The sequence below is a fragment of the Serinus canaria genome, chromosome 20 (genome assembly GCF_022539315.1).
Source record: "Serinus canaria isolate serCan28SL12 chromosome 20, serCan2020, whole genome shotgun sequence".
Taxonomy (NCBI): domain Eukaryota; kingdom Metazoa; phylum Chordata; class Aves; order Passeriformes; family Fringillidae; genus Serinus; species Serinus canaria.
The window spans coordinates 5,838,246-5,857,523 of NC_066333.1; the positions used below are offsets into that span (position 1 = coordinate 5,838,246).

Genomic DNA, 19,278 nt, shown 5'->3' on the forward strand with positions numbered 1-19,278 from the left:
GATCTTTAACATTTTAATTTGCAAGTGAATGTGGCTTTTATCTGTGGCAGCTGTTGCTGAAGCAGCCCAGGTACAGCTTGTTTCAGTGCAGGGCTGTCTGGGCAAGAGGCTTTCCTGCCAGGTGAGTGGCAGAGCACTGGGAGATAGACTGAGGCAGAGAAAAACCCCGTGTGCTTTCTGGAAAACATCTAGAAGGAGATGCTCTGTCCATTGCTACACCCAGCATTTCCTTCCCAAGGGGATTTCAAATGTCATGTCACAGTATAAACCTGCCAGATCTTGAGTCCATGAGCTGTGAGTCAAAGACATCTCTTACTGCTAAAGGATCTGGTCAAGAAATATCTTCCTCCTGGCCTCCCTGTGAATATACAGGAGTGGGTCCCATCATAAAATGGGGAAAAGGCTTTTGTGGGGAGCAAGCAGAGCAAAAGAGAAGTTCTTTCTGCATCCAGCAAGGCTTTCCTGTTACAGCACTCCTGCTGATTTGCTCCTGTTGGGTTTGGAGCCTTGATGTGCTGTTGGAGAAATACAGCCTTGTTTTTCAAACAGCGTGTCCTTCCAGGTGGCACTTGGCCCAGCAAAGCTGCCGTGGAGTTGTAACCAGAGAGCTCTGTGATGTCCTGGAAAGAGTCTGCTCTGCTTCTCCCACATGTGTTTGGGAAAAACCAACGACACATCCATCCTTAAATGGGGGGAGAAACCCCTTTTGGGCTGGAAATTCTTGCCATTTCCATGGTCTGGATGTACTTGTGGTCCCCGAGTCTTCCTTGCTCTAAAAACTGCATTGCTGTTCTCTCTGATTTGCCTTTTGTTACCCAGCTGCTGTTTGGAGCTGTGATTGAGTGTAAGGTCAATGCTGCCTGTAAAATGGTCCTGAGGGTGGATTCAGGGCTTGTGAGCAGCAGAGGTAGCACTGACAGCTGGGCATCTGCAAGCAGAGAGCACCTTGAGGCTGGGGATTATGCTGGGAGAAACCAACCTTTGGGTAACTCTCCAGGGGAGGGTGGATCCAGCTCCAGGCTGTCCCAGGCCTCATTCTTTTACACTGCTTGCAGGTCTTGCAAATACAATGTGCCAGTAATTCATCCATGTTTCTACAACAAATTTTGGCATTGAGAGGTGCCTCCAGGATGATGTAAGTTGTCTGCATCTCTCCAGTAGCTTTGGTTGCTTCATTTTCCCCTGGGGCAAGGCACGCTTCAGTCTTCCTCCCTTGGTCCCACACTCCCAGCTCTTCCTCACTCCTTGCAGCTTGCAGTGAAGCCCTTGTCCTGGCTTCTTGCAGGGTCTGGAGCCAGCATAGCTCCATGGCCTTGGTCCACAACCTGCTTTCCTCCTTGTGACACTACAGTCAGGGCTTTTGCTGGGCTGTGAATGCACTGCCACCTCTCCTTTCCCATCTGCCTCATCCCCTCTGCAGCTCAGTACAGAGAGCCCCCATCCCTGTAACAGAGAGGGCAGGGAGCTGGCAGCATTCCTCACCCTGCTCCCTACCATGCCCTGTCCTGGGGCCTTGCCCAAGGCAGGGTGCACCAGGTCCAATCTGCCACCATCTGGATGAACCAGAAGGGGAATATTCAGAGTATTTCTGTTAACCTGCAGCCAGGAGAGAGCTGCCAAGGAGGCCACGCTGAAACCTGAGGCGGCTGTTTTTCCTGAGACTCAGCATTTGGCAGGGAGAGCAGACAAGTGGTGGAGCAGGGAGGGATGCAATTGCCCTGGGGAGCAGCATTGCCAGTGGAGGTGCCCAGGGAAGGTGTGCTGGCTTACCTGTTTGTCTCTGGGGATCCATCTCCATGTCCTCCTTGGCTGAGATCACGTGCAGAGTGAAGAGGAGATGACCCTTCTGTCCTCACATGTGGCTGTCCCCTTGGTCGCCCTCCTTGCCTCACACACTGACCATCTCCTTCAGCAGTGAAGAGCAATAACTGTTTCTCCCTCTGAGTTGCTCAGAAATGTCAGGAATGGTCCAAATGCCCTCTCAGCTCGTCTGCAAGGTTCGGCTGAGCCAGCCCAGGCAGCAGCACTCACCTTGCCTGGATCTTTTTGCCTTTATAGCTCAGTGTTATCTCAAGGTCTCTGGCAGTGCAGGTGGTGTTTGCCTTGCCCTGCAGCACCTGCCTGCCAGCCGCTGCCTTCCCACCCACAGCCCTCCCACTGCTGCAGGGCATGGAGGGGGTGCTGTGACCCTCAGGGTGGGAGCAGTGCCTCTGCAGGTCAGCCCCAGGGAAGTGAGGGTAGAGGGAAGTTGCCACGAGCAGGGTGGTGGGAGAGATACTGGGGGACATCTGTCCCATCATCTTTGCTTCCCCATCCCTTTGCTGCTGGGGCAGGACTGGGCATTAAATTGAATCAGGGACCAGGGCTCTGTCCCAGCCTGGTCTCTGCTGCCAGGACAGAATATGACTGAGCTGCCATGCCCTGCCCTGTCCAGGCAGCATCAGCCCTTCCAGCTGTGGGGAGAGCCAAAAATTAATCCTGAGATGAGTTAAAAATAGATCAGTTGTGAACTGGTTTTCTCCTTCTTGGTTCCAGGCCCGACAGCTCATTCCTCCCTCTGGGCTGTCTTTGAAACTCTCTGGATGCTGTGAGACACAGGCTCCATAGCAGCTTGCCACTGCAGGGAGGTGTGGAGAGAAGGGAGCTGCAGAAATGTTCTAGGTGGCACAGCTGTCCCGAAAATATTTAGTGTTTTGTGAGTGCTTTCTCCCAGGGGAAAGAAGCAGTGCTGGAAGAAGAATCTGCTAAATAAAAGGGGAAACAAAGCTGGAGGAGGAGAACTGTTGGCCTCTGTGCTTGCATGTGGTGCAGGTGTCTGAGCAATCCTGGTCACAAAACTCACCTCTGCTGCCTGGGAAAGACCTGCCAGGCTGCTGTCCCTGCTCATCCCCTCAGCCAGAGCCATCCCGCTGGTCCTGCATGGCTCTGCAGGAGCTCCTGGCACTGCTGCAGAGTCACCGTGCCCCGGGCTAGCCCCGGGCTGGTGGGCTCTCCCCTCCAGGGAAAGGCCACGTCTCTCACTTGGAGATGGGTGTTCTGGATCCCAGTACCCTCCAGTACCCCTCTTCTGTCCTCCTAATTCTCTAATACAGTTTTCCAGGTGTGAACACTGAGTCTTGAGACAGTTTTAAGATGCAGCTGTGAAACCTATTATCAGTGTCCCTGCTATCAAAGACGTGGTGTTCAGGGCTGCACGTAACCACTGAACAATTAAACAGCAACCCTGGTGATGAATTACAGCTGAGACCTCCTGGGGTAAATAAATACTGGCTGATAACTACTGATAAAATGAATTTTTGTGTGTTTTTTCTTAAAAGCACCCTTCCAGTATCTGAGCCCAGTCCTGGCACTGCACATGTCCTGGGGAGAGTCACATTATCTGTGGCATTTCCATCCCTAGCACCTTGGGTTTCCAGCTGGAATAAAAATAAGCTAAATAAATCCATGTCCCTGCAGGAGCCAGGAAGGGCAAGGCGAGACAACACAGAGGTGGGCAGGGAGGGAGAGAAGTGAGAAGCTGAGGTTTTGAGTAACAAGTTTAAATATCTTTTCCCCCACTGATCCTGCCCTAAAGACATGAAAAAAGTGTTGAGGTGCAGAGCATCCCTAGGAAGAACCTTTAGGACAGGGAGAGGTGCAGAGTGGTGGGGACCCCGGGGTAACTGAAGGAGAGCAGCAGGCTGGCAGTGCTTCCCCCAGCACCTGCCTGGGGGGACAGGGGTGAGCGAGCCCACCTGCACAGGCATCCTTACACCCTCTGCCTGCAGAGGCTTCTGCTCTCCCAAGGGAGTTTGGAAACAGGCAGGGAATGTAACTTCTTGGAAAAATTATCTTTGCCAGTGACTTTGAGAGACTTGTGAGCAGGTGTTATCTGTGCTGGCGTTTCATCTGGGGGCTTCTCTTCCTGTGCAGGAGTATCAGGAGGGCTGGTGTTCTGCATCCCTGCATGCAGCTTTCTCACTCTCCACTGGCTGCAGAGAACAGCCACACAGTCAGGGAAAAAGCATTTGGCTGAACATCCCCCATGCCTGGTTTGCAAGTGAAAATAAGGCTTGTCCAATGGCCAGCTCCACCCAGAGCAGAAAATCAGACCCTTTGGCAGAGTGCTGCTACTGTAATGAAATTGAGCTGTGCTGAGACTGCCAGTCCTTGGAACAGGAAAGATTCCATGTGGATTCAGAGAAGTTTGGGGATGGATCTGTCAAAACTGCTGCTGTTCAGGGTTTTTGGTACTGCTTGGGGACACCCACCACAGGCCAATGTTGCTCTGTGGCTGAGCTCACCCTTAGCACTGATTGCACCTTGTCTACTCCCTGCAGCACATCCTTCCAAACGTGGAACTGTGTGCTCTCCCAGAGCCGTCATGAAGCTCCTGCCTGTTTCCCCTCTCCTCCTGCTTCTCCTGACAACACTGGAAGCCAGACCAAAACCTGCAGGTGAGCCCTGGCTGGTGGGGAGTGCATGGAGGGAAGTGAGGACATGGGGCAGTGGAGCTCTCAGAGGACAGTTTGCTGTGTGACAGTTTGATGTGGGGGGACATGATGCCTCTTCCTTGGGAGCATCCCCAGGAGGATGGAGGATCCTCCCAGTAGTGGGACACAAACTTCCTGGACCTAGCATGGTGGCTCTGGTGTTGCTTGCTCTGGGCACCTCCCCAGCTGTGACACAGCCCTGCCCGGGGCTTGTCACCCTCCAAACCATGGGCTATGACCTTGGAGGAGGCACAGCTGTAAGGAGAAGTCTCCTCCTTGGTTGACTCTCCAGGTGCAGAAGACAAAGCAAAAGCAGAGGTTCCAGCCTCTCTCCTCCCAGGACAGAGAGATCTAAATCAATTTTAGTTTAAAAACAGTGAAGGCACCAAATGGAGAAAGGAGCAGGTATGTCTCAGAGACCTTCAGAGCAACTGAGATTGGCATCATCCCAAAGGCACTGAAAGCATTTCCTTATGATTAGGGTCCAATTCTCCCAGCAAAATAAGTTCAGTGGCATTTCATTTGCTGAACACTCCCAGTTTGCACTGGAGGTAGCATCCTTATGCTCAAGAGAAGCTCTTTGGCTCAATCTCTGCCAAGTGTGTGCCCTTAGGTTTGCTTTTAATGTCTCATTTTCTGCCCTTAAAAAACCACAACCACAACAACCCACAGCCAGCAGATTTTTCTCCAGTCTGCTGGCCCTGCTTCCTCTCTGCCACCACCTTCTGTGAATTCACTGGTCAGTGAAAGGTGCCAGTCTCGGGGGGCTGCCCAAACCTGCTGTCTCCATCCCTCATGAGCAACCCCCAGCCAGCAGGCAGAGCTCTCTGTGCTCCCTGCAGACAGCCACAGGGCTGAGCCTTCTCTTTGCCTTCTCCTTAGCCCTGAAGTGCAGGACGGGTCCCCTGGACATCGTGTTTGTGATCGACAGCTCACGCAGCGTGCGCCCCTTTGAGTTCGAGACCATGCGGCGCTTCATGATGGACATCATCAGCAACCTGGACGTGGGCCCCAACGCCACACGGGTGGGTCAGCTGTTCTTTGGGGGAGCCCCTGGGGGCCCCCTAAGCTGTCTGTTCACTGGTAGCAGCAGGCAGGAAAGGAGACTCCACACAGCTTCTGAGGGTGCTCATTAGATGAGGGTTCATTGGGGGTCCCACTCCTGGGAGCAGCATGGTTTCTGAGGGAGAAGGGGGGAAGGGAAAGGGAGGGGGAGAGAGGGAGAGCCTAGGGAGCAAAGGGGCCAAGAGAGAGGAAAGGGCTAAGAGGCTTCTTGTGTCCCTCTCACAGCTTAACAGGGAGATTCAAAGTGGGTACGGAATAAGCCTTGGGCCAATGGGATTACGGATCCATGATACTGCAGGGGAGGATCACAGCTTGGAATAAACTGAACGTTTTCAAGGGGTGAGACAGAGCATCCCATTTAACTAAACTGTAACACCACAACAGGTGGGGGTGATCCAGTACTCCAGCCAGGTGCAGAACATCTTCTCCCTCAAGACCTTCTTCACGCGGGCAGACATGGAGAGGGCCATCAACAGCATCGTCCCGCTGGCCCAGGGCACCATGACGGGGCTGGCCATCCAGTACGCCATGAACGTGGCCTTCAGCACGCAGGAGGGCGCGCGGCCCCTGCACAAGAGGATCCCCCGCATCGCCATCATCGTCACCGACGGGCGGCCCCAGGACCGCGTCACCGAGGTGGCCACGCAGGCCCGGAACGCTGGCATCGAGATCTACGCCGTGGGGATCCAGCGGGCAGACATGAACTCTCTGCGGGCCATGGCCTCCCCGCCGCTGGAGGAGCACGTCTTCCTGGTGGAGTCCTTTGAGCTCATCCAGCAGTTTGCCAAGCAGTTCCAGGACAAGCTTTGTGGTGGGTGAGGGCTCCTGCTGCTGAGTGGCAAGGGTGGCCCTGGTGTCTGCTCCTCACCCAGGCCAGAAGGTGACCTCCAGAGGGGTGTTTGGGGTGGCTGCCCCTGCCAGAAGCAGGGTGGATGGGGAAACATCCTCCCCAGCGAGGCGCCAGGACAGGGCACTGCACAGTGACTGTGTGCTGGGTGAGCACTGGGGCTGGCAGGGCTGGGGCTGTGTGGGATGTCACACTGGTTTCTTCTGCAGGGACGGGGCAGGGGCTAGGGTTCCCATGTGTCTGGCATGCCTTGTGGGCCACTCTGATGTCTGTTCTGTCTTGCAGGGGTGGACATGTGCGTGGAGCGGGAGCACGGCTGCCAGCACAGCTGTGTCAGCACCCCTGGCTCCTTCTACTGCGAGTGCAACCCAGGCTACAGGCTCAATGTGGATGGAAAGACCTGTTCCCGTAAAAACCCTTTTTATTTCCTGAACTTACATAGGGAGCTTGTAGTTACGGGTCCCACGGAGGGAAGTTGGTACACAGCAGAGGATTCAGGGAGGCCAGCAGCAGCCTGGGTGCTCTGTTTACTGGGCCCACTGCCTCCCAGGTCTGTAATGCTTGCAGACATTCAGCATTGCTAAATCCTGTCCACCTCTCTGAGATGGGACACTTGTGACTTATGTGGGCACAACCACTGCCTGTCAGCTGAGGGGGTCCAGACAGTGAGTACCAGAGGGTTCACACCCCAAAGTGCACAGTGCTTTTCCCCTGGATTTTAGTGCAAAGCCCTCTTAGTTGGTCTGACCACCACACCAGGTTCTCCTTGTTTCATGGTGCTGGGAGCTGCTTCGAAGCCCTGGAGCAGCCCTGCCCTGCTGCCCCTGGGAGGCTGGGTCAGGAGGGTGATGGGTGTCCCTTTGGAGGCTGGGTTAGGAGGGTGATGGGTGTCCTTTTGGAGGCTGGGACAGGAGGGTGATGGGTGTCCCTTTGGAGGCTGGGTCAGGAGGGTGACGGGTGTTCCTTTGGAGGCTGGGACAGGAGGGTGATGGGTGTCCCATTGGAGGCTGGGTCAGGAGGGTGATGGGTGTCCTGTTGGAGGCTGGGACAGGAGGGTGATGGGTGTCCCATTGGAGGCTGGGTCAGGAGGGTGATGGGTGTCCTGTTGGAGGCTGGGTCAGGAGAGTGATGGGTGTCCTGTTGGAGGCTGGGTCAGGAGAGTGATGGGTGTCCTGTTGTCCCTCAGCCATCGATGCGTGTGCGGACGGGAGGCACGGCTGCCAGCACCACTGTGTCAGCCTGCGGGGCTCCTACTCCTGCCGCTGCCGGCCGGGGTACTACCTCAGCCACAACAAGAGGAGCTGCACGAGTAAGTGACTGTCCCTCTCCCTGTCCCTTCTTCATTTGCTTCCTCTTCTCTCTCTCTTCTTGCCTTTTCCCTTCTGCCATTGCTCTCCTTGTCTCTGCAGTGATTGATTACTGCAGCTTTGGGAACCACAGCTGCCAGCACGAGTGTGTGAGCATCCCCAACGGGCACTACTGCCGCTGCCGCAGCGGCTTCACGCTCCAGCCCGACAGCAAGTCCTGCAAGGGTAGGTCCCAGTGTGCTGCACAGCACAGACTGTGTCTATAGCTCATGGCTTTATGTCCTGCCCAGCCTCCAGGGAAGGGCTGTTCCCAGACCACCCTGAATGGGGATAACCCCATGCCCTCGGCTTGTCTTCCAGCCACCGACCTCTGCAACGGGGTGGATCACGGCTGTGAGTTCAAGTGTGTGAGCACGGAGGGCTCCTACCACTGTGTGTGCCCTGAAGGCCAGCAGCTCCAGGCTGATGGCAAGACATGCAGCAGTGAGTACTGGGACACAGCCCTTGACATTCTCTTATATGGGCTCTGTGCTCCTGGAGAGAGCTCACCTGAAACTGGGCTGGGGGGCTCTGTCACCACTTGGGACTCAAAGCTAGGCTGGAAGAGGGTGGAGAGCTGGCTGTGGCTGGGGGAACACCCTGGCTTGCTGTGGGGATGGATGCCTGTGTCCCCAGAGACATGGCCCAGAAGATGCAACGGCTTTAAGGAAAACTTTGGGAAAAGAGAAACCTAGGAAGGACTTTCACAGGGTGTTGGGATATCAGTGTAGGTTTTTGGGCTGAGTCCCTTGAGCATAGTCTGCTCTCCTTCCCTGCTGCAGTTTCAGGGTGTTCCCACAGTGTCCTGAAGCCCCAGAGCTCATCCCCAGCCCTTCACTCTGGCAGTGACTATGGCCAGGCTGCTCCTCTGTCACCTTCCCCTGTCCCTGCAGAGTGTGGAGCTGGGCACGTCGACCTGGTGATGGTCATCGACGGTTCCAAGAGCGTGCGGCCCCAGAACTTTGAGCTGGTGAAGCAGTTTGTGAACCGTGTTGTGGACCTGCTGGAGGTGTCCCCCCAGGGCACCCGGGTGGGACTGGTGCAGTACTCCAGCCGCGTGCGCACCGAGTTCCCCCTCAACAAGTACCACAGCGCCGATGAGATCAAGAAGGCGGTGATGGATGTGGAGTACATGGAGAAAGGCACCATGACAGGCCTGGCCCTCAAGCACATGGTGGAGCACAGCTTCTCTGAGCTGGAAGGTGCCAGGCCTCTCTCCCACAACATCCCCAGAATCGGGCTGGTCTTCACAGATGGACGCTCCCAGGATGACATCTCTGAATGGGCCAGGAGAGCAAAGGAATCAGGTGCAGGGGGGGTTGGGAACCCAAAATTTCAGTATTTTGGGCATCCTGGGATGGTTCCTTGGTGTGCTGTCTCAGTGAAAAGCTGCAGCATCCAGCCTTGGGGAGCAGCATCCCATGGCAGATGTGCTGTTGTGGCCTCAGCATGCTCTGAGCAGCATCCTTCATGCAGCAGCCTCCACCACCACAGCGCTGCCACACTCCTGCCTGTCCTTCCCAAATTCCTGCTGTGTATTTGGGAAGCCCAGAGAAAATCCTGCCTCCTTGCCTTTGCTCCCTCTGGGCTTGCTGCAGGGTGGCCAGCACAGTGCTCAGGATCTGTCCTTGCCACGCAGGGATTGTCATGTTTGCCGTGGGTGTTGGAAAAGCTGTGGAAGAAGAGCTGAGAGAGATCGCCTCCGAGCCAGTGGAGCAGCACTTCTCCTATTCAGCAGACTTCTCCACCATGACCCACCTTGTGGAGAACTTCTCCCTGAACATCTGCCCAGGTGGGTGCTCCTGGTCACACCAGGGGACTGGACCCCAAGCCAGGGAAGGCCCTTCTGTCCCCACAGAGCCAGCGGGGTGGTTTGTCTGTCTGTCACCCTGTGTCAAGCACCCCAAGGCTGAGCTGGGCTGGTGTGAGCCTAGACTGTCACAGGATCTCTCCAGGCTGTTGTGGGTGTAGAGGTGGGTCTCTGGGAGGGATTTAGAAGAAGGTGAAAGGATTTGGGGGAAAGTGAAGCTGGGGGAATCAATTAAAAAACCAGGAAGGGTTAATACAAAAATGTTAATGTGATCAACTACCCCAGTGCCATTGCATGGGCAGAATTTGGGAGTGGCACCCTGCCTTGCAGGATGCTCTGAAGGTGGCCTGTGCACCTTGTTCAGACCTGTGCTCCTGCTGCTGCCAGGTTACTGTGAGGGTCTCCCTGTCCCAGGACAGGCTGGGGATCCCCAGTGCCCTTGAGACCCCCACAGGGCTGCAGATACAGAGCCAACGTGCCCCCTGCCACCCCAGCTTGAAGGCAAGGTGTAGCTCAGCACTGGCTGTCCTTAGCACACTGTGCCCACATGTGTGACAGCTCTGTGGATGCCTGGCAGAGAGCTTGCTGGATCAGAAAGCAGAGAGGCTGAAAGAAGGGGGCAAAATGGTGGGGAGAGCCCTGAGCCCCAGTGGGTGGCTGCAGGGACAAGGGACCTGTCTGTGAGCAAGGGAGAGCAGGCACTGTGGGGCCATGGTGTGACAGCAGCCAAACCCCCTGTGACAGAGGAGGGCAAAGGGGAGACGGAGATCCGCAGCCCGTGCGAGTGCGAGGCGCTGGTGCAGTTCCAGACCAACACCGTGGCCATCCTGCAGAGCCTGACTGAGAAAAATATCCTTTGGGGTGAGGCCTGGGCTTGTCAGGGGGCTGAGGACAGAGCACACATGGGGGAAGGAGAGGTAGCTAAATGGGAGAGGGGAAATTTTAAGCCCTTTGCCCAGCAGACTGCCTGGCTCACGCTGTTTCCTTAGCACATTCACTTGCTCAGATGACAGCCAGACTTGAAGACCTGGAAAAGCAGATTGCCAACAAGAAGTGATCCTGGCAGAGGGCTGCAGTGCTCAGCAGGGCACAGGATGGATGTACAGTAGCTACATGGCATTGTTATTGCTAGGTTATTGTAAAGCATCAATGTTTGTTCTTGTATTGCAAAATCCCCAGGGGGCTGTATTTAAAAAAAACAAAAATCCTAAAAACACACAAAGAGGAGCTTGAGCAAAGCCCCTGCTACAAAGCTGAGGGGTTCAGTTGTTGTTCCTTGGCTGGTCAGGGATGAGGGGGAGCAGTGATGTGGGCAGGCTGGTCACTGGACAGACATGGTGTCCCCCAGAGTGACTGGGATGGCACAGTCCCCCTGGACCCTGGCAGACTGCTTTGCAAGAGAAAAAACCTGCAGTGGTGTCACCCTGAGAGCTTCTGGTATCTCAGCATCTGCTGCCAAGTGGTGGGGCAAGGACAACTGGGTGGTGCAGGCAGCACAGGGGATGCCTGATGCCCAGCTGGCTTCCAGCATGGTGCCCAGGAGGGATCCCGTGGGAAGATGGGTGGCAGGAATTCTTAGATCCCCTTGCCCCTGTTTGACAGAATAGTTTGGAAATTGGTATTATTCTTGTTTGGTTTTGTAATCACATAGCAAATGGTAATTATTCTTTCTATCAATATCTATGTGTGTGTATATATATATATGTATATTTAATTCTGAGAGGAGGGTAGTGATATTTTTAAACTTTTGCTTTATGTAAAGGAGTTTCTATCCTGACAATAAACACCCTGAAGATTTGTATGACATGTCCCTCTCCTTTCAGCTGGGTTGCAGGATGGCAGATGTACCTCTGTGTCAGAAGTGGGGCCTCTGGATTTTTCAGCAGCTCCTGTCCCCAGGATCCAGAAATCCTTTGGGGAAATCTTTGTTCTCTGGCACCCCAGGGTGCTGCAGGCTCAGCCCTGGGTGGAGGGAGCCAGTGTGGCACAGACACTGTGTCCCCATGGGCAGGACTTGCTCTGGAGCCCCTGCTTGTAGGAGCACAGGGAGCTGAGAGCTGAGCTGGGCATGGAGCCACAGCCTGGCCAAGGTGCCCACTGAGCTGCTCTGGGGTGGGTGCTGAGGCAAAGGGACACCCAGGATCTGCTCCTGGTGGATCCCTGCAGACTCACAAAGAGCCACCCCTGGCAGCAGCACTCTGCTCGGGGCAGGCTCCATTCTCTTGATTTTATCCTCATTAGTGCATTTAGTTCCTTTCAAAGGGATAAGACAAAATTCCCCTCTGCTCCCCATGAAGCTGCAGCCCCCCAGGACCCATCCCTGCCTCCAGCTCTGGGGTCCTGAGTGCAGGAAGGACCTGGAGCTGTTGGAGTGAGTGCAGAGGAGGCCATGGGGGTGCTGCAAGGGCTGGAGCCCCTCTGCTCTGAGGAAAGGCTGAAGGAGTTGGGGATGCTCAGCCTGGAGAAGAGAGGGCCATGGAGGGACCACACTGCAGCCATGAAGGGCTTGAAGGGTCCCACAGGAAAGATGGGGACAGAGTGTTCAACAGGGTCTGTGGTGGGAGGAGAAGGGGCATGGCTTTCAGCTGCAGGAGGTTGATTTGGGTTAAAATGAAGGTGTTTTTTTACACTGAGGATGGGGAGTCACAGGCCCAGGCTGTGCACAGAAGCTGTGGATGCTCCAGCCCTGGGAGCATCCATGGCCAGGGGGAGAGGACTCTGTCTGGTCTGGTGGGAAGTAGCTCAGGTTGGAATAAGATAATCTTCAGGGTCCATTTCAAGGCAAACCATTCCAAGGCAAATCATTCATGCAAGGTTAGGTTTTCAAACCATTCACTTCCACAGCAGAGTGATGGAACTCTTATACACAGGAAGCCCAGAAAGAAACAGGAAATCGGATCTGAGTCTTCTGCCCACTTTCCCTCAGCCTTTTTCATAGAGAGAGCAGAATACCATCTTTGGTCCTGGCGTCTCCCCACCCTCCCTGCCCTGTCGTCAGCTCCCCTCCATCCCTGTCATCCTGCTTGGGTGCAGTTCGGTCCCTGACACTGTCGTCGGTCCTGAACAGTCCCTGCTGCCTGGATCTTGTCACCCATCCCTGCAGGATGCCCACTTTTGTCCCAGTGAAGGTACAGTGCCATTCCATGGAGGTGGAAACCCCTGAACTGCCTGGGTGGGCTGGAGCTCTGTGGGGTTGGTGTGGGACAGGGACCCCAGTCTGAGGTTCTGCTCCCTATGCAGGCTGTCACAGACCATGGGGAGGAGATGGAAATCGATATGAAGGTTGATAGAGAAGAGAGTATGGCTAGAGATGTTGAAGAGAATGGAGATGAAGAGATGGAGGTGGATGTGGAGGAGGAGATGGAGGAAGAAATGGAGGTGGATGTGGAGGAGGAGATGGAGGAAGAGATGGAGGTGGATGTGGAGGATTATGTTGAAGACATGGAAGTGGATGAGAAAGGTGAGGAGAAGGACATGGTCTTGGGATGAAGATGGAGCCCAGCAGCAGCACAGGCAGGCACTGGCCATGCCCTGTCCAGAGGCAGGGTGAGCTGGGTGGCCCAGCTCAGGGACACGGTGCCTGGGGGGCTCCCTGGGTTCTGGAGGCACAAGCACCACCCCAGCCTGCCCTGTGCTTGCTTTGGGCCATGATTTGGTTCCCTCTGCCTGGGGCCCTGCCCTCAGCCTCAGCCAGGGTCCTGCTGGCAGTAGAGTCCTGCTCTGGCAGCGTGTCCCAGCCTGGGGGCACAGGGAGCAGCCCTGTGTGCCTGACTGGGGTGACCTTGTCGCTTGCTTTTCTTCCAGGACTGCTGGAGATGCCGGGCAGAGATGCCATCCTTCTGGATATGTACAGAGTGCTCTTCATTAGTCTTCTGTATATATGTTTTACAGAGTGCTGTTCTCTTTTGTAAATATGTTTCCATACATAATTGTTATACAGGTTCTTATGTAAATATGTTTTATAGTTTGTTGTTTTTATAAGGATAATTACAATATATATACATGTGTTACATGTGTAGCTTGTGGCTCTTCTATGACCAAAAGAAAAATAATTTTTTCCATGTCCCTGTCCTTTCTTTTGCTTTGCATTAGTCACGGAGGAAATCACAAAGTTATGGTTGTCCTGGACGTGGCTGGGAGTGCTGCTCATGTCTGGGAGTGCTGCACAGAGCAGGTCCCACTTGGAGGTCTGTATACACTATCTATGTGTAGAGGCAGCTCCCACAGGGCCGTTTCCCATGGGATTCCATCGGGGAGCAGGGACGAGCCTGTGTGGTCCTGCAGCTCCTCATCAATGACACTTCACTAGGTGGCACCAGACACCAGCGCTGGGAAGGTGAGGCTGAGGCTGGGCTGCGGGCACCCCGAGCCGGCCCGGGGCTGAGGGGAGCTCCCTGAGCCGGGCAGGGATGGATGGATGGATGGATGGATGGATGGATGGATGGATGGATGGATGGATGGATGGATGGATGGATGGATGGATGGATGGATGGATGGATGGATGGATGGATGGATGGATGGTGGATGGATGGATGGATGGATGGATGGATGGATGGATGGATGGATGGATGGATGGATGGATGGATGGATGGATGGATGGATGGATGGATGGATGGATGGATGGATGGATGGATGGATGGATGGATGGATGGATGGATGGATGGATGGATGGATGGATGGATGGATGGATGGATGGATGGAGCTCATCATTAGGCTGAAAGCTTTGCATCACTTGGTGGGGCACAAGCTGTTCCTGGGGTGCTAATCCCCCCGGGTAAGGCAGGGGGATCAGGGGCTATTGGTCTCCCTCCTTTCCCTTCCCAGGGAATACAGACTGCTGTGGCTGGGAGAAAACAGCATCTGCCACAACACCCTCAAGCACTGCACAACTGGGGCTTTGCAGCTTTGGAAGGAGGGACACTTCATGGAGAAGGGCATGAGCCATGTGGGATGGGGACTGCTCTGAGGGTGCTGGGGCAATGGGTGCTGCACAGGTAACAGAATGCAACATGAGCACTGCAGGCAATCCTGTGCCCAGAAATGCTGGGTCTTGGTTATTTCATGTGAGTTTGTAACAGAAAGAGCTCACACTTCCTCCCTGCTGTGAATAAAGCACTCTAAAATGTTCTTCAGGTGAATTTGTTTCCCTCCCTCATCCCTTACGTTTTCTCTGCAGCTTAATACAAACCTTGCTCCTTGATATTTTCTCCTCTCTTGGAGGCATAGGTCCAAGCACAAACTCAGCCAGATTTTGGCACCAGCTGGGAGTACAGCAATGTCCTCTCCAGCCCCAACAGCAGCTGAATGGCAATGGATTGTTTTAAAATTATTCCAGTGCTTGCATTCCTCATTAAAAGTGCTACATTGCTGGTGCACAGGCCAGAAAATCTTTTTGGGTTGGCCATATCATCTGCACATTATTTAATAAATGACATCACAAAGAGCTAAATGCAGCCACAGAGTCAACAGGGAAATTGGACAGTAATCAACAGGTACCAGGTTAGTTGGGGTCATGTTAACGGGGCCTGTTGTGACTTGGGAATGGAAGTCTGAGCAGGAAAGGGCAGAATGAGACACCTACTATGCCCTGGATGGAAAGTGGCAGCTCCAGGGGCTGGATCAGTGCAGTCCTGGGGCGCTCAGGGGCTGCACAGAGCAGCAGAGGTGATACTGGGCTTTTGCACAGAGCAGCAGAGGTGATACTGGGCTTTTGCTGCTCTTTGTCCCTGCCTGGTTGTGAGATCAGGGCTGCCCTTTGCAGGGCTGGGGGAGGTTGGCTCTGGGAGCCTTTCCTTACCCAGGCATTCCCAGAGCATGTTTCCAGGACAGCTTGGGCTGCTGCCAGCCACAGAAGTCCCACAGAAATATTTCAGGAACCCCTTACACAAGCTGAGGGGGACATTGACCAATTGGTGGGAAATGGAGTAACTTCCCATTGCGCAAGGGCACCTAAAGAAAACAGATTTACCTGGAGGCCAGGGCAGGGTTACAATTTTCTTGGGAGGGAGGAATGGGTGGTGGGATCTTTGCCATCCAAAAAGGAATCCCAAACAAGCCCCTAATCCCAACAGCCATCAAGAGTCAGGGCTCAGTCAAGCTGTCCTTGTGCTGTATCATGGCTGATGACAGGTCTGTGAGGAGTGGGTTATCCTACCCCAGAGGGAGCAGCCACCTTCTTCCAGCACCAACCTGCTTCCCATATGGCAGAAGGCACCAGAGAAGATACTGGGGTTCAGGTGAACCATCCCCAGAGCTTGAGAAAGACTCACCTTGGGCTGAGCCAAAGCTGTGTTCCCTACACCAACTCATACTCCCAGTGGGGCAGGAGTAAGGAGGATGTGGGGCTGGGGCAAGGTACCTCTGGGAAAAAAACTTGAAGGATCATCCCTGGGAAGGCACTGGCAGCCTCATGCTGATTTGGATCATGCTGTAAGGTTTGGTTTGCAAGCAAAGTGCAGAGGGAAACCCATTTAACAGAATCCCAGAGGAGAATATAGACACCACAAGAGTTTCTCCTTGAAAAGGATACCTGGAGAAGATTCCTGCCCAGCAGAAAGCAGCTCCATGCCTGTCAGGGTGGACAATGCCCTGGCACATCTCCTCTTGGCTTGTCCCTCAGCCCCAGGTGTGGCTGCAGGGGGCAGTTGTGCAATACTAAATCTGCTTTTTGAGCAATCAAACAATCATGTCTGAACTTTGCGCAAGAGGCTTTTCTGGAAAACACAGCATGGGAAAGAGGCACAAACAGCGGCCCGTTCCCCATCCCCGCCCTCCCCAGGGTTTAAATGTGGGTGTCCCCCACCTCTCACACGCTCACCTCTCGGGGACACGGCAGCATGAAGGCAGTGGCCGCCCTGCTCCTGGTGGGGATGCTCATCCTCTGGGCAGAGCTGCCAACAGGTAGGAGATGTCCGGGGATAAGGCACGGGGAGGAAAAGCTCAGGGGCTGCGAAGGAGCCAGGTTTACACGAATAAGGGGGCAACGGAGGGAAGGGGAGAGGGGTGTTTTCCGGGCAGCATCTCCCCAGTGCCCATCGCTGCCCTGGAGCCAACCAGTCCCTCCTCCTGCAGGCAGCGCCTGGTCCTGCCCTCCCGTCCGCTTCACCTGCGCCCTGCACAACCCGCCGAACCAGTGCCTCCTGGACCGGCACTGCCCCCGCGGCAAGAAGTGCTGCCGCTCCTTCTGCGGGAGGAAATGCCTCTCCAAGCCCCCTGCCATCCCCGTCACCTACGGTAGGAGCTCAGGAGCCCCAGCTGCTCCCGGTGGCAGAGCGGGGTGTGATGCTCCGGGGCTGTGCCCAGCTGCCAGAGCCCCCTGGCAAGCTGTGGGGTGACCGGTGGGCAAAGGTGGGCTGGGGTAAATGCCAACATCTTCCTTTCTCTCCCTTTCCCAGTGTGAGCTCCAGCTTCCAGGATAGACTGAGGGTCACCTCAGCATTGCCATCCCAGCTCAGCTCCAGGATCACTCTGTGACAGCTGCTGCACTGTGCTCTGTGCCACCCCTTCCCCTCTCCCTCTGTTCCCCCACTGCTCCTTTGACAAATAAAAGAGTCCTTTTTCAAGGGTGTTTGTGATGTGTGACTCCTTTCTCCAGCTCCTCTTTCCATCCTGGCACACTGACCCACTGCTGCTTTCTCCCAGAATTTCTTCTTGGTGAAAGAGGAGGTAAAAAAATGTGACCTCATATCACTTCTGTGGTAAGGGCCTTTCGAGGGCAAAACCTACAGAGACACACAACCTCCAGGAGGAGAGAGCAATGGGACTGGAATCAGGCTATTTTAGGCAAGTTAACCATTCTTTTAGAGGTAGTGAGTCACCCAGGCCCTCCCATCTGCACAGGGCTGTGGAAGGGCAATTTTCCTGCCTGCCCATGGGGACACAGAAGGCAGAGGCTCCCCATGAATACCCTCCTTGGGGCTCATCTGGAGAGCACAGGAGGGGCTTACACAGACCCAAACCCCAAATGGTGCTGAACCCCTCACTGAACCTGAGCTGGTGGGGAAAATTCAGCTGAAGAATCTTGCCTGGGAAAGCCTCAAGCCAGGGCAATACAATCATAGCTCCTAGGGGTTCCTGTAATTTTTGGACAGCTGAGTGCTGGGGACAAAACTTCAGGAAGTGCCAAGAAGCATCAGCAGAAGAGAGTGTGCACAGCCTGAGGGAGCTGCTGGCCTCTGTGCATGGCAGAAGCAGGCACTGCCACCATGCACTGCAGGGCAGAGCATCACCCAGCCTAACGCCCAAAGGGGGCCTGCCAGCCCTGCCCAGCCCCTGCTGGTGGCCAGGCTGGCTGAGAATGTCCCATTCTCAACCACCCAGACTGGAGGACAAGGTGGTTGGTCTGTCTGCACACACCGTGGGAACAGAGAGGAGCTGCTCCTGTGTGAGAGCCGGGCTAACAATCCCCACGGTCAGGCATGAGCAGAGCAATTGGGAGAGTAGCACTAGCTGGCCAGATTTTTGAAATAGCAGGGTGAAGGCTCTGGCTGTGGGAATGACACCTTGCATGGTCCATGGGAGATGCTGGAAGCTTCCTGGCCGAGACTGCTGGAGAGTCCCTCTATGGTCACATCTGTATTGGTGGCCTCTCCTCTGTGGAGCAGCTAGAAGAATTCAAGACTCAGAAGTTACTCGGACAGAAGAAGTCCTGTGATGAAAAAAACCCCAACTCTTTGCTGAGCCTGGCCATGGGAGGGCAGAGAGTGCTGGAGAGCTGATGCGGCGCTGGGGAGGCTGAGAACGCCCGGTGATCCCGCAGGGACAGGCACAACAAGAACCGGGAGCTCATCAGCAAAACTCAGTGTAAAATCAGATAGTGCTTCTGCCCAGTATAGGTTCCTTGCAGGGGAAAACTCTTCCTGACAGCAGGTCAGCCCTCTGCGCAGGGAGAGCCGTGCCACACAAGCCGTGGGCTGGGAGAGGATGATCCCTAACGCTCCCGCAGCCATCCCCGAATCCATTCCCCGCATCCCGCACTGGGCTGGGTTCAGCCAGACTGCGCCTCTCTGGGGCAGAGCAGCCAGACTGCGCCTCCCGCGGCCATTAGTCACAGATCACAGCCCTCCTCCTCCGTCAGCACCAGCTATTATCAGCTATTAAGCAGGCATTTCCATACAGCTGGCTAATTTGATAATGCTGCAATTATCTTGGTTTGTTAACAAGATTAAATTGCTAATTGGTTTGATTTAGCACAGAGCTCCAGGCGTGGGGTGCCTCTCAGCTGGCCCTGCATAACCTTATGGATGCTGTGCCCAGGGCAGCAGCTCCTCTGCAGACACAAGGAAATGGCAGGAAGGGTTCATCCTCCCAAAACCTGCTGCCTTGGCAGGAAGGGTTCGTCCTCCCAAACCCTGGCTGCCTTGGCAGGAAGGGTTCGTCCTCCCAAACCCTGGCTCCCTTGGCAGGAAGGGTTCACCCTCCCAAACCCTGGCTCCCTTGGCAGGAAGGGTTCACCCTCCCAAACCCTGGCTGCCTTGGCAGGAAGGGTTCACCCTCCCAAACCCTGGCTCCCTTGGCAGGAAGGGTTCACCCTCCCAAACCCTGGCTGCCTTGGCAGGAAGGGTTCACCCTCCCAAACCCTAGCTCCCTTGGCAGGAAGGGTTCACCCTCCCAAACCCTGGCTGCCTTGGCAGGAAGTGTTCATCCTCCCAAAAACTGCTGCCTGAGGCCTCCAGATCTCCCTGTGAGAGGTGCCTCTACCTGCTCTGAGAAAAGCTTTGCTCATGTCACCACTGTCAC

At 55.0% G+C, this 19,278-nt stretch overlaps 2 protein-coding genes across 3 annotated transcripts in view; both read left to right on the top strand.

Moving 5' to 3' along the window:
• The window catches only part of MATN4 (matrilin 4), a 15,445-nt gene extending 4,094 nt beyond the window's left edge, over positions 1-11,351 (top strand). Inside the window, exons 1-12 of one of the 2 annotated variants that reach the window (XM_030233373.2) lie at positions 1,116-1,135; positions 4,320-4,436; positions 5,355-5,497; positions 5,922-6,348; positions 6,670-6,792; positions 7,571-7,693; positions 7,794-7,916; positions 8,052-8,174; positions 8,624-9,037; positions 9,370-9,522; positions 10,285-10,389; positions 10,539-11,351. In XM_030233373.2, the coding sequence (XP_030089233.1) occupies positions 4,364-4,436; positions 5,355-5,497; positions 5,922-6,348; positions 6,670-6,792; positions 7,571-7,693; positions 7,794-7,916; positions 8,052-8,174; positions 8,624-9,037; positions 9,370-9,522; positions 10,285-10,389; positions 10,539-10,597 (1,866 nt within the window). In that variant the 5' untranslated portion in view covers positions 1,116-1,135; positions 4,320-4,363 and the 3' untranslated portion in view covers positions 10,598-11,351. Of the gene's footprint in view, positions 1-1,115; positions 1,136-4,319; positions 4,437-5,354; positions 5,498-5,921; positions 6,349-6,669; positions 6,793-7,570; positions 7,694-7,793; positions 7,917-8,051; positions 8,175-8,623; positions 9,038-9,369; positions 9,523-10,284; positions 10,390-10,538 lie in introns of those variants that run through there. The other variant, XM_030233372.2, reaches the window with a different exon arrangement.
• A 4,948-nt stretch (positions 11,352-16,299) lies between these two features.
• Positions 16,300-17,102, top strand: LOC108962455 (waprin-Enh1-like). The gene is made up of 3 exons (XM_050982140.1): positions 16,300-16,440; positions 16,612-16,773; positions 16,935-17,102. Exons 1-3 carry the CDS (start codon positions 16,326-16,328, stop codon positions 16,937-16,939), a joined length of 282 nt encoding a protein of 93 aa, XP_050838097.1. The 5' UTR covers positions 16,300-16,325; the 3' UTR covers positions 16,940-17,102.
• The last annotated feature ends 2,176 nt before the right edge of the window (positions 17,103-19,278 follow it).